The sequence below is a fragment of the Cuculus canorus genome, chromosome 20, assembly GCF_017976375.1.
Source record: "Cuculus canorus isolate bCucCan1 chromosome 20, bCucCan1.pri, whole genome shotgun sequence".
Lineage (NCBI taxonomy): Eukaryota > Metazoa > Chordata > Aves > Cuculiformes > Cuculidae > Cuculus > Cuculus canorus.
The window spans coordinates 7,649,953-7,662,198 of NC_071420.1; the positions used below are offsets into that span (position 1 = coordinate 7,649,953).

Genomic DNA, 12,246 nt, shown 5'->3' on the forward strand with positions numbered 1-12,246 from the left:
TGCCCCATCCCTGGAGGGGTTCAGGGCCAGGTTGGATGGGGCTTTGGAGCAGTCTGATCCAGTGGGAGGTGTCCCTGCCCATGGCAGGATGGGCTTTAAGGTCCCTTCTAATCCAAGCCATTCTATGAGTCTATGTCAAAATAAATGTTGTTTCAGGACCAATATTGAAATTACTAATAGGTTGTGTTCAGTGAGAAGCCCTTCCACTGTTATTTATCTGCCTGTGCATTGTACTCAGGGGAGGGGGGAAATGATTATGAAGCTAAAGTCCATCTTTTGAACTGTAGAGAAGAGAAATTAAATACCTGTCTTGAGCTGGGTCAAACCTCTTAACAAGCTGGTGTTTGAATAGAAATTTATGAAGCTTCATGGCACCAACTTCTCCAGGTTTATTGGAGTGCTAAACAGGATCTAGAGTTCACCTCTAGATTTTGGTTCATGAAGGCTATATATGCTCCCACGGAACAGGGAGGTTCTGGTGTGATCAGCTCTCTGAAGGGTATCTGTTCTGACCAGGAACATCTCAGTTCTCTCTGGGCTAATTTTGAACTTGCAGCTTTTTCTTTAAGAGCTGAGCTCTCCCAACAGCCTGACGACGTGCGTAAGGGCTATATTAGCAGAATTAGGAAGGCAGAATAATTAATCATAACTATTAAAATTTTATGTCATTTCTGCTTGTTGATTTTGATTGGAAGTGACCTTTATGAAACATTCATTTAGTCAATAAATAAATGTACCAGATGTGCAAATAGCCCTTCTCTTTTCCCATGTTATAGCGATTTGAGAGAAGGAGCATGTGGGGTTGGAGAGCGAGATAAAGCCTCCAGCAGTGTGATGTCTCTGTTAGGGAGTTGTGATGCTGCTGGAGACACCGCGGTGATCCTGTAAACAGTGGTACCTCCCACATAATGCAGTATAAAAAGAACAGCAGAGTCTCTGGGCTTTGTGGCTCTGGTCTTTCAATTGTTATTTATATAATGCAGCTTATTCTTAGCCCGACCTGTCCGCTGGTTGAGGATGGGCTGGGAAATCCTTGTAGTGGGTGTTACCATGCGTTTTATTCCTGTGCAGGAAATCAATAATTAGCACTAAACACACAGTATAATATGCACGGTTAAATACATGCGTATCGGATGTGTGCGTTTATGCTCGGGGTGATGTAGACAGGAAAATGTCTGTGTTCTCTGTCTGGCGAGAAAGCTCCCTTTTCCCATTCCTCAGGAAATGCCAGGGCTGATCAGAGCGCTGTCGTTGTCCGTGGCAGGGTCTGATCCGCTCGTGCAGCTGAAGATGATGGAGTGGGAGCCGAGCGGGGAGCTGCACAGGGCGTGTGGCCAATGGGAGTGTGGATTCGAGGATGTGTTTGTGCAGATGGCCTATTGCGATGGATGCAGCGGAACGGCAGCCACCCAGCTAACGACATCCTGCTGCAAGAGCGTGGCAGAGCCAGCCACGCACCGCACCGCGCAGCCAATGGACGGCAGCCTCTTACCCAGCCACTGGCAGGGCCTCTGTGACGGGAGGGCCTCGGTTCAGCTCCGCGAACTGCATTCCTGCAGAGACAGCCCTCTCCCAGCTGGTTTCTCAGCACAGCAATCATCCTTGCTGTGATTCACTTCACAGCCATCGCAATGCCGTTGTAAATGATCGGTGCGAAGCCGGGGAGCGACGTGCCTTGCTGCCACATAACCTGCCTCGGAAATTCAGCTCTTGTTTCCCATTTTGCATTGCCACGGCTGCCTACCCAGCAGACCTGCTCACCAGAGCCAGAGGGATGGTGGTAGTTACGGGGCAGAACAAAGTCAGTGGAAACCCGGATGATGCCATGTCGAGCTCAGATGCAGAGGATGATTTCCAAGAGCCGGCCACTCCTACTGCAACCCAGGCAGGACAAGCACTACCTCTGCTGCCTCAGCAGGTAAGAGCTCTCTGGTACTGTGCTTCTGATAAGGACCAGTTATGGCTCAGCTGCCGAGAGATTCAGTATCATAGAATCATAGAATAGTTTAGGTTGGAAGGGACCTTAAAGATCATCCAGTTCCAACCCCCCTGCTATGGGCAGGGACACCTCCCACTGGATCAGGCTCTGTTTGGTGGAGTGTTTATGGATATCCAGTTCAGTTTCCATTAGTAGCTAAATTGTTAAATAAAATTAAGCCTTTTGAATTTTGCTTCAATAGCATTACACACAGTTTCCATCCGTATTTGTACCTGGCAAATAGAATTAAGTGTTTATTTTGGTACTAAGGCATCTTAAGGTGTGATACTAAGATTTTAGTCCTGCTGTAAACCTGATGCGGATACAGAATCACTGTTTTTTAGCGTGTACAGCAGAGCAGTGTAAAGGAGGCAGTGGAGTCGCGACTCAGTTCAGGTCCCAGGGTTGGCTTGAGATTGCTTATGTGGTTTTTGGGGTGTCTATGGAAAGAGCCAAGATGAGGCATTCATGCTTTTAATCAATTACTGCTGTTTCAGATTCCCAGCTAAAATTAAAAGAGTTACTGGTTACCCTTAGAAGCCAGCTGAAGTATCCAAGTTGTTAGCCCTTGAACCGCACTGTTTTGTGATAAAAGGACAGGAAAGAAGCATTTGTCAGAACAAATTATGTCACAGTGGCAAAGACTGGGTGCTGTGTCTTCTAACCGTGTCTGCAAAGGACAAGAAGCTCCTTTCTGATGATGTGATTGCTTTTGCAGTTCCCAGAAGTTGTTCCACTGAACGTAGGAGGCATGCACTTTACAACACGACTGTCAACTCTGAGACGTTATGAGGACACAATGTTGGCGGCGATGTTCAGTGGAAGACACTATATTCCCACAGACGCTGATGGCAGATACTTTATTGACAGAGATGGAACATACTTTGGGTATGTACAGTCTCTTCAGCAGGGCTCTTGAAAAGTTGCTACTGAAGATGATTATTTTTAAAGGAAAATAAGCTTTAGCTTTTTTTTCCTTATAGTTAAGTCGTATTTCTTAGTAGGTAAATCTGACTGACTGGCATCCACGCCTTCAAAACATCAAGACATGTTTCCCAAACACTTCAAGAGAAGAGTATATTGCATTTAAAAAACTATCTGTTTTACTTTTAAGGGCTGCAGTTTTACAGTGGGAAAAGAAAAACAAGTGGTGGTTTCAGTTTGTGCATTGTCTCCTCTAGAGCTTCTCCTTTCAAGGTGTCAGGTTGTTTTGATATTTTAAAATATAACGCATTTGGCATTGCTTTCATAGGAAGCTCTTTTGTACAACACTGTTTTGAGATTGATCCTACGGTATTTGTCATAAAGAGGGAATGGAAGAAAGGCATCCAGGTTTCTGAAATGGTTGAACATGTGCTGTTTTCAGTGTTTAAACAGGATATAACTTAAATGGTGAAAAAGCACAACCACCAAGGATTTTTTTTTGTTTTAAATTACATTTGCTGGCAGCGCCGTGTTCCTTCACCTTCAGGATTCCTTCTTATGTGTTTGGCCTTTGGTTTATTTTTGATTAAACTAGCCATGCTCTTACTAATATTCTGTTTGAATTGGTGTGAGATCGCTAGAAAAGCAGTGTTGATGGTAAAATAGCTACGCAGCGTTCATGGGTTAATGTTCATGGGTTAATATTCATGGGTTAAGGTCTTTGTCCAAAGTACTCTGCAATTTCATTTCTATTTCTGGTTTGTCCTTTATAAACATTTCCTTGATCTCTTCAGCAGAGAAGGACTGAACTATTTTCAAAGCACATTTCGATTGTACCATAATCTGGGACAGAAATCGATTAAGGCACTATGTTTATTGGAAAATATTTGTTTACATTTGGCAATTTGGAAGTGCCTGCCGCTTTGCTGGAAAATCAATTAATTTGTGATGTTATCAATCTGAATTCAAAGTGTGGTTAGAACAGGGCACCAAGTCAGCACTTGCTGTATTTGTTGACATTCATGAAGATCACAGTAATGCTTGTTTTACTTGACGTGGTCAACAACAGTTTTGTTGGTTAAAGTATCCACTAGACAGGCTGGAGAAGTGGAGCTATGCGAACTTCATGAGGTTCAGCAAGGCCAAGTGCAAGGTCCTACACCTGGGTCAGGACAATCCATAGTTTCACTACAGGCTGGGGGATGATGTGGTTGAGAGCAGCCCTGAGGAAAAGGACTTAAGGTGCTGGTTGATGAGAAGATCGATAGGGTCCTGCAATGTGCGCTTGCAGCCCAGAAGGCCAACCGTGCCCTGGACTGCATCAAAAGAAGCATGGCCAGCAGGTCGAGGGAAGTGATTCTGCCCCTCTATTCCTCTCTTGTGAGACCTTATCTGGAGTATTGTGTCCAGTTCTGGAATCTTCAACATAAGAAGGAGATGGAGCTGTTGGAACAGGTCCAGAGGAGGCTACAAAGATGATCCGAGGGCTGCAGCACCTCCCATATGAGGACAGGCTGTGAGAGTTGGGCTTGTTCGGTGTGGATAGGAGAATTCTCTGAGGAGACCTTATAGCAACCTTCCAGTACCTGAAGGGGCTACAGGAAAGATGGAGAGAGACTGTTTACAAAGGCTTGGAGTGATAGGACGAGGGGCAATGGGTATAAACTGGAGAGTGGCAGATTTAGACTAGACATAAGGAGGAAATTCTTCACTATAAGGGTGGTGAAGCACTGGAACAGTTTTCCCAGAGGAGTTATGGCTGCCCCATCCCTGGAGGTGTTCAAGGCCAGGTTGGATGGGACTTCGGGCAACCTGATCCAGTGGGAGGTGTCTCTGCCCGTGGCAGGGCATTGGAACCGAATGGGCTTTGAGGTCCCTTCCAACCCAAACTATTCTATGATTCTATGATTATTATTATTAATAATAATAATAATAATACAAGCGTATATGGCCTGGGTCCTGGGAAGGGAACATGTCCTTTGCAAACAGTCTATCCACTCAGCAGAATCCTGCTTCTGTGTGGGATAAAATGTCCATGCGTATGAATCTCCAGGAAAATGGAAAAGACGATTTTGTCACTGACCTAAATTTGAAATACGATGACTACTATCTCTTTCCCATGAAATACCGTCCCATCTTCTATTTCAAGTGGTAACTACACCTTGAACTTTTAGTTTAAAACACGACAGTATATTTTTTAATTAGTTTTGACATTAACAGTGTCAAAATGTGAAATGATGACTTGGAGACCTGAACATGGCAAATGCTTTGAAAAACATATGTTAGAAACATGACTCACACTGCAGTTACCATCTACGCGTAAGGATTTCTATCTCAATTGAATAAAGAATGAATATCCAATGTTTCCTCTCCTTTCCAACCTGCAACACTTCTGGCAGAAACTTGTTACTTATCCACATTTTTGCCCTGTTTTCAGAGACATCCTTAACTTTCTACGGTCTGGGGACCTGCCACCAAGAGAGCGAGTCAGGCCAGTTTACAAGGAAGCACAGTATTATTCCATAGGACCATTGCTAGACCATCTAGAGGATATCCAGCCTCTTAAAGGGGAGAAAGTTAGACAAGCATTCCTGGGCCTGATGCCATATTACAAAGGTAAATAAACAAAGTAGTATTGACTATTTCTTTTAGTGTGATTTAAGTAGCACATGTTCATGTTTTCTGCTTTGCTTTCAGCTTTAAACTAACTCCATTATATTTGAGAAGTTGCTTATGTATCATTCATGCTCTTTCAATCTTTGAGGTCTCTATGTCAGATTTGTTCCTGCTGTATCTAAAGTTGTGGATTTTTATGCTGTCTTAAAAGGGAGTGAGATCTAGGCCATAACATGCAAGGCTTGTTATTAAATGAGGTGGTTTCTCTGCCTCTGCATTTGTTCCATTAGGACCTGCAACTGAATAAATTTGGGGATGCAGTAAGGACACCAAGTTCAAAAGATAACTGAGATGGATTTAATCACTATATATCTGGCTACATGAACTGCACATTGCTGCTAGTATTACGTTAAGAATAACTTGTTAAACACTGAAGTAATGTTTCACATGAAATAATTGCCTTTGCTCTATTCTACTAGGGCTTTCATTGTTGTTTTCAACTGTGTATTGTTTTTTAGATCATTTGGAACGGATAATTGAAATAGCAAAGCTCAGAGCTATGCAAAGAAAAGCAAGATTTGCAAAACTGAAGGTCTGTGTCTTCAAAGAAGAGATGCCCATCACTCCCTATGAATGCCCACACTTCAATTCGTTACGTTTTGAAAGGAGTGAAAGTGAGACAAAGCTGTTTGAACATCACTGCGAAGTAGATGTCTCGTTCGGCCCCTGGGAGGCTGTAGCTGATGTCTATGATCTCCTGCACTGTATCGTGACGGACCTGTCTGACAGAGGGATAACTGTGGATCATCAGTGTATTGGGGTGTGTGATAAACACCTGATAAATCACTATTACTGCAAGCGTCCTATCTATGAATTCAAGATTACTTGGTGGTGAGTTATTTTGTCCTGAACGGTGCAGGACAGAAAAGGACTTTTAGACGACGATTGCTTTTAATATATTTGCAACGTGTCTCTGGAAATGCATTGCCGCTAACGTGAATTGGAATCAGTCTGCTGAAATGTTGGCGAATGCTTAATTGCTCAGCAAAAGGAAACCTGTTACAGAGGCTGAGAAACCTCTGAAATCTTGAAAACCAGCCTGAAACAAGACTGTTGGCTCAGGTACCTTAACGAGGCACAACGCAAAATCACCTCATGGTAATGATGGAGAGGAGCATGTAACATCTTATATCAAGTGCCACCTACCGTGTGGCTTTAGTGTCATAGTCTGCAAAATGGAGATTGCAGATCTCACCTGCAGCATTACAAAGCCAGAGTGCTACTAATGCTGACATAACGTGGTTGAATTTTACCCATTTAGAGATGTTTCAGTCACTACTTAAACCTGCCACTTTATAAAATGGAATAACACCCAGCACAGAGATTCTGGAAATGTAATTTAGATGTAATAGACCACTGAAAAAATAGGAGTGTTCCCTATATATTATTAATTGTTGTCAGAATTAAGCTATATTTCATTTTTAATTAAGAATCTGCATTGTGAATTATAATATTATATTTCAGTTATTTCCATCGTTAGAAAAAGGAATAGCAGATTTGGAATATATTCCTTAATGCTATTAGGAATAATAACTGTTCATGGAAGACTTGTGCCTGTTTTTAGCCTTAGAAATTCTAAATGTTTACAGTATCTACAAAAAAGAAGCTCTATAGAATCAGGTCATTTGCAAAGGCTTTTGGTAAACAAGAAAACCCTATAAGTATGTTCCTATTAGCAGAAGTAAGAGGAATATTTAATGTATATTATTTTATTACTGACTCTTTTTACTTCCTGTGATATTAAATTTTGTTCTAGATTTAGAGTCGAATGATGATAACAGACAAGTGCTTTCTGCACCTCACCTTTTTCAGACCGTTCAGTCTCAGTTTTCACATTCTTGTGGATCTTCCTGGTGTAGTACCAGAAAAAAAAAAAAAGAATCAATCTTCATATTCAAATATTTCTCCAATTACCAACCAGTCGATCTGAGTAGTAACTTTCTTCCCACAATGAAAGATGCAGCCATCGCAGAGTCATCTTCTTTTCTAAAGGTAATTGATTCACTTTTGATGTTAGTAACCACATCCCAAAGTGGAATTTCTGCATACCCAAACCTGAAAGGTAGATCGAAACGTCTGATGACATTTCTGTGGTGTGAGGTACAGAAAACGCAAGTATTTTTCAAAAAGACTCCACTTGAAGTGGTCTCAAAATAATCTTAAGGAGAGAGGGTAAGAAAATGTTTGCACATTGCATTCCATTGGATTAGGTAATCCAAGAATGTTGCTTACTTAAGCATTTGACCAACATACTTCAGGAACGTGATCATTGCGATGATCAAAATTCTCAGTTACCCGACGTTGTTTTTGGAGTAATTCCAAGAAACTTTATGATCAAATTGTCTTGCAAGAAAGAGGCAAAGAATTTGCACTGACCAACCTTCATCCCTGTATTTGTTTAATTGAGGAACTGTTAGTCAATTTTCTCTCTGAGGTGGGGACTTCCAGCTCTAAGATCTCTTTCCAACTGTTTCCTCACAGAGGATCCTTGGCAGGTGCTGAGTTTCAAATCAAAAGCTTAAATTTTGAAATGGAGGGAAGGAGGAAAATCTGTGCATTTGGATTTTATTTTAAGATCATTTAAATAAGTTTGTTAAATATTGGCTTATGTGTTACAAGTTATTGTGTTTGTCAACTCAAAATGAAAAGTCCAACTGAGACCAGTAAAGTTTCCCTCCAATGAAAGGTATCTTGCGCGGCTTCGCCACTGCTCTGCTGGCTTCAGTTTGGGTTTATTTTCAGGGAATCTTAAACTGCAAACCACATTTTCTAACGAATTTAAATGAGATTTCAAAGCTGAGGCTTACAAACTTTTGGCTGCTTGTATGCTTCAGGCATTTAAATTCAGGGCTTGTAGCATCGATTTATTTAGAGACTACAATGGAAACTGCAGTTTTACTGGATTATTTGGTGGGGTTTGCCCCTTCCCATATGTGGATTGACATGAGATAGCTGTGGTTTGAGTTTCAGCACTGATTACAGGAATGGCACAGAGTCTGATTTAACTGTATGCTTTTCAGTTCGCCTCTAAGAAGTTTTCCACTGTTACTCTAGAGAAGCTATGATGACAAAATTCCTGTTTCAATCCCATTTGCTATTTCTCAATATGCCCACAATGATATTCTATAACTTTCCCCTCTTTATTGCTTAAATAAGTACTTTGAAGTACCTATTTAATGGCTGAGAGAGTTGGGGTTGTTCAGCCTGGAGAAGAGAAGGTGCTGAGGAGACCTTATAGCGACCTTCCAGTACCTGAAGGGGCTACAGGAAAGCTGGAGAGGGACTGTTCACAAAGGCTTGGAGTGATAGGATAAGGGGCAATGGGTATAAACTGGAGAGGGACAGATTTAGACTAGATGTAAGGAAGAATTTCTTCACCATGAGAGTGGTGAGACACTGGCCCAGGTTGCCCAGGGAAGCTGTGGCTGCCCCATCCCTGGAGGTGTTCCAGGCCAGGTTGGATGGGCCTTGGGCAGCCTGAGCCAGTGGGAGGTGTCCCTGCCCACGGCAGGGAGTTTGGAACTGGATGATCTTTAAGGTCCCTTCCAACCCAAACTATTCTATGATTCTATGAAGTAAGGAAAACCATCTCACCAAAAAGATAAATATTATCACCTTGCTCTGTATCAGCTGCGTCTGAACTGAAGCTCTCATCCTTCAGATCCTCCAGAAGACAGCAAACATTAAGTGCAATACTGACAAAGAAGCAATGGGGTTGAGCCAGCCTGCTTCCATTGAGCACATCCCTCGTGTCATGATTTGTGCAAGTTAACACTATCATTACTGACTACACTTGTTCGAAGCAGTCTTTGTTTACAATAAGTTAGGTGACATTGCCTAATATGTATTCATTTTTTGACAGAAGCAGAAGAGGTGTGCAAGCGGGTGTCAGGGGAGTCTAACAACTGGTTTATATAACGTTATTGACTTATTTTTTCTTGACGTATAGCGTAATTTTTGAAATTCTGCATTTGCAACAAAAATGTGAGTAGCTGATCTAAATCCATGTTTCAGATGATTGAAGTTTTTGTATACCATGAATGCTTTATAATTGTCTAATTAAACTGAAATGCTTAAGTAATACTGCTTTTTTCCTTTACTTTAGGACTTTTCTTTATATATGGCTAAGCCAGAGGTTTGCTGGAACACTCTCACCTATTTCTCTGTGCTTTTCCTACTTAACTTTTTTGCCTTTTTTTCCCCTATATAGGTACTTTTCCACTCCGCACTCCCAAACACACTATTTGTGAGCTGACACCATAGACTAATCAGCCATGAGGTCACAATCTCATCTCATCAATGTGATGTTGCTCTGATTATCATGTCTGCAGATCACTAAAAGCACAGCGCATGTCAGTCCATTTATGTCACTCAGTGTGAAGGAAAGACATGTTTTATCTCACATTTTCGAACACGATACATGCCATTCTTGGTTCCAAATTGATCTACAGGAACATGTGTTAGAATCAGCTTCCCCCCCTCAAATAATAAGTCTCAAATACTTTCAAAGCACAGACTGCATATCTGGGTTGCAAGGATTACTCTATTTTTTTGTGAATACTGGGGTAACGGTGGGACAGTTGATGGATTGCTAGTTTAAAAGTAGAATTAGCTTGCACCAATTTTTATTAGGTTGCTGTATGTCTGAACAGAAACAAGACAAACGTTTTTAACATCCCCTCTATATCTACAGTGTCTAGTGGGTTCTAACGGGGAGCATAAGGAGTTTTGCCATCAGGTCTCGTATTAAGTGACTTGGCCAATTTTGCAGCACATTAAATGTTTCTGCATCTGTTTTATACTTGTAAAACAGGGAGGATACCTACTCGTCTTTATAAAGCATGACAAAAATGACATGGAAAGATATTTATGTGTAGCATCCACTCAATGACTGTTTGATGTCAAGAGGTTAAGAAAAAAATTAACATATAACAACTTCTCAGCTCAGCACAGACTTCTTAACTTGAACACCACAGTGCTCTGTGTAGTAATCTGACATCCAGTGGGAGGTGTCCCTGCCCATGGCAGGGGGGTTGGAATTGGATGATCTTTAAGGTCCCTTCCAACCCAAACTATTTTATCGTTCTGTGCTCATTGGTGAACATTCATCCTCCTCAGAGAAAAGGGAAGGTGCTAGCACCTTTATCTAGGAAGCCTTTGAGCCATAAGTGAATTCTCTCTTGTCCTCATGGCACCCCATGGGGCTGAGGGCCTTGGCCAAATGCTTCTGCAATATTGAATATTGAGTTCCACGCTGGCTTTCTGATGAGCCTGTTTATGCCTTAGATATCCCTTTCCCCCATTCTGCAAGATCACCCATCCTCGAGGTGTTCAATATATGAAAAAGTAATGGCTATTAGGGTTACAGGAAAATCAAAGATCTTGATTCTCAACAGCAAGTCCGTTAAGAGAATCAGTGCTTGTTAATCCAATTGCAGTCTCCATTCTTCCACTCCACTTGGATGCCCGTGGCTGCAGCAGTGAAACAGAGGAGTCACAGGGTGGGCTCTGGTAGCACAAGTCCTTGAAGGCAGAAGCTAAAGACTTCTGTTACATGAGAAACGTATTGATTTGCATAGGCGCATAATCTGGCCTTCATGGAAGCGATCCTTAGAACTCCAGCAAACTCAAAGGATGTTGATACTTTAAACTGTTCCAAGCAATAGCTTTGTTCAAGCCTAATCTGTTTGGAGCCAGGCTGTTCAAATGTACTTGTTGTGAAAGCCAGAGAGGTCACCCAGTTCTTTTATTTATGGTTCTTGGTCTATCTGTGTTTTCCTAGTGAAATGTGAAGCCGAGTGAGGTTGGGGATCGCTGTCCCCCACAGCTTTGTGCAGCCTGTTTCACATAGATCCTCTGCACTGAGCATGGGCTGGTTTTTGCAAGTGTGAAAGTGGGAAGAAGTTAGTTCTGCCACGCAGTTCCCTAGGGACATTCCTCATCGGCTCGGAAGGAGGCCTTCCATGAGATCCATGCTCTCCTACATCTCCATCTGGTAGATGTAAGAGGTATAAGGAGATGAGGTGTCCAGCCTGAAGATTCACCACGAGATAATGGCTCTGACTGGATTCCCCTTGGTCCTTGCCCCTTCCTCTGAGTTGTACAGTTCTGTGTGCAGGAAATGTTTCACTCCTCTCTGCACCCTCAAGTTTGTTTGCAGGTTGATAACTTGATCTGTTTTAAACTGAAGGGATTATTTTAATATTACAATGTGGTGACTTGTAGTTGCTAAAGAATCAGTGAGTATTACTGACAAAATATACCTGAATAAATGAATTAACCTCCCATATTTAGAGCATGATCACTTTAATTTCACTCTTCCGCTTTGTTTTTTTTTTATAAAGACTTTTAAGAAGTGTAAACTGTTGCTTCTTTTAAGGGCTTACACCCGTCTCCTAATACATATCCAGACCAACTACCTGTATTTTGAGGGCTGCGGGCCTTGTTTATTGCTTGCTGTGAGCCGAAGGATAAGTGCATGATCTCTCATCTGTTTGCTTTTTTTTCTTAAAGACAGTAATTACCGATATAATAGAAGGCCATGATTTTCTAGCTTCATTTGGCATTTGCAACCCCCTGCCCAGCTCTATTCTCACTACTTATTCTCGTTTGTAGATGGCCTGGGACAGGTGACATGATGATGACAATGAGGACAATGAAGTGGCAAT

General features: G+C 41.9%; 1 protein-coding gene across 1 annotated transcript; it reads left to right on the forward strand.

Annotated features, from left to right (window-relative positions):
- Positions 1-1,438: 1,438 nt before the first annotated feature.
- KCTD7 (potassium channel tetramerization domain containing 7) lies at positions 1,439-8,138 on the forward strand. The gene is made up of 4 exons (XM_009561885.2): positions 1,439-1,918; positions 2,697-2,866; positions 5,340-5,518; positions 6,037-8,138. The coding sequence occupies exons 1-4, from the start codon at positions 1,775-1,777 to the stop codon at positions 6,411-6,413; spliced, it is 870 nt and encodes a 289-aa protein (XP_009560180.1). The 5' UTR covers positions 1,439-1,774; the 3' UTR covers positions 6,414-8,138.
- The last annotated feature ends 4,108 nt before the right edge of the window (positions 8,139-12,246 follow it).

Coding starts and splice junctions, on each gene's coding strand:
- KCTD7 (XM_009561885.2), top strand. CDS start 1,775: ATGGTGGTAGTTACGGGGCAGAACAAAGTCAGTGGAAACCCGGATGAT. Junction 1,919..2,696: donor TACCTCTGCTGCCTCAGCAG/GTAAGAGCTCTC, acceptor TTGCTTTTGCAG/TTCCCAGAAGTTGTTCCACT. Junction 2,867..5,339: donor AGAGATGGAACATACTTTGG/GTATGTACAGTC, acceptor CCCTGTTTTCAG/AGACATCCTTAACTTTCTAC.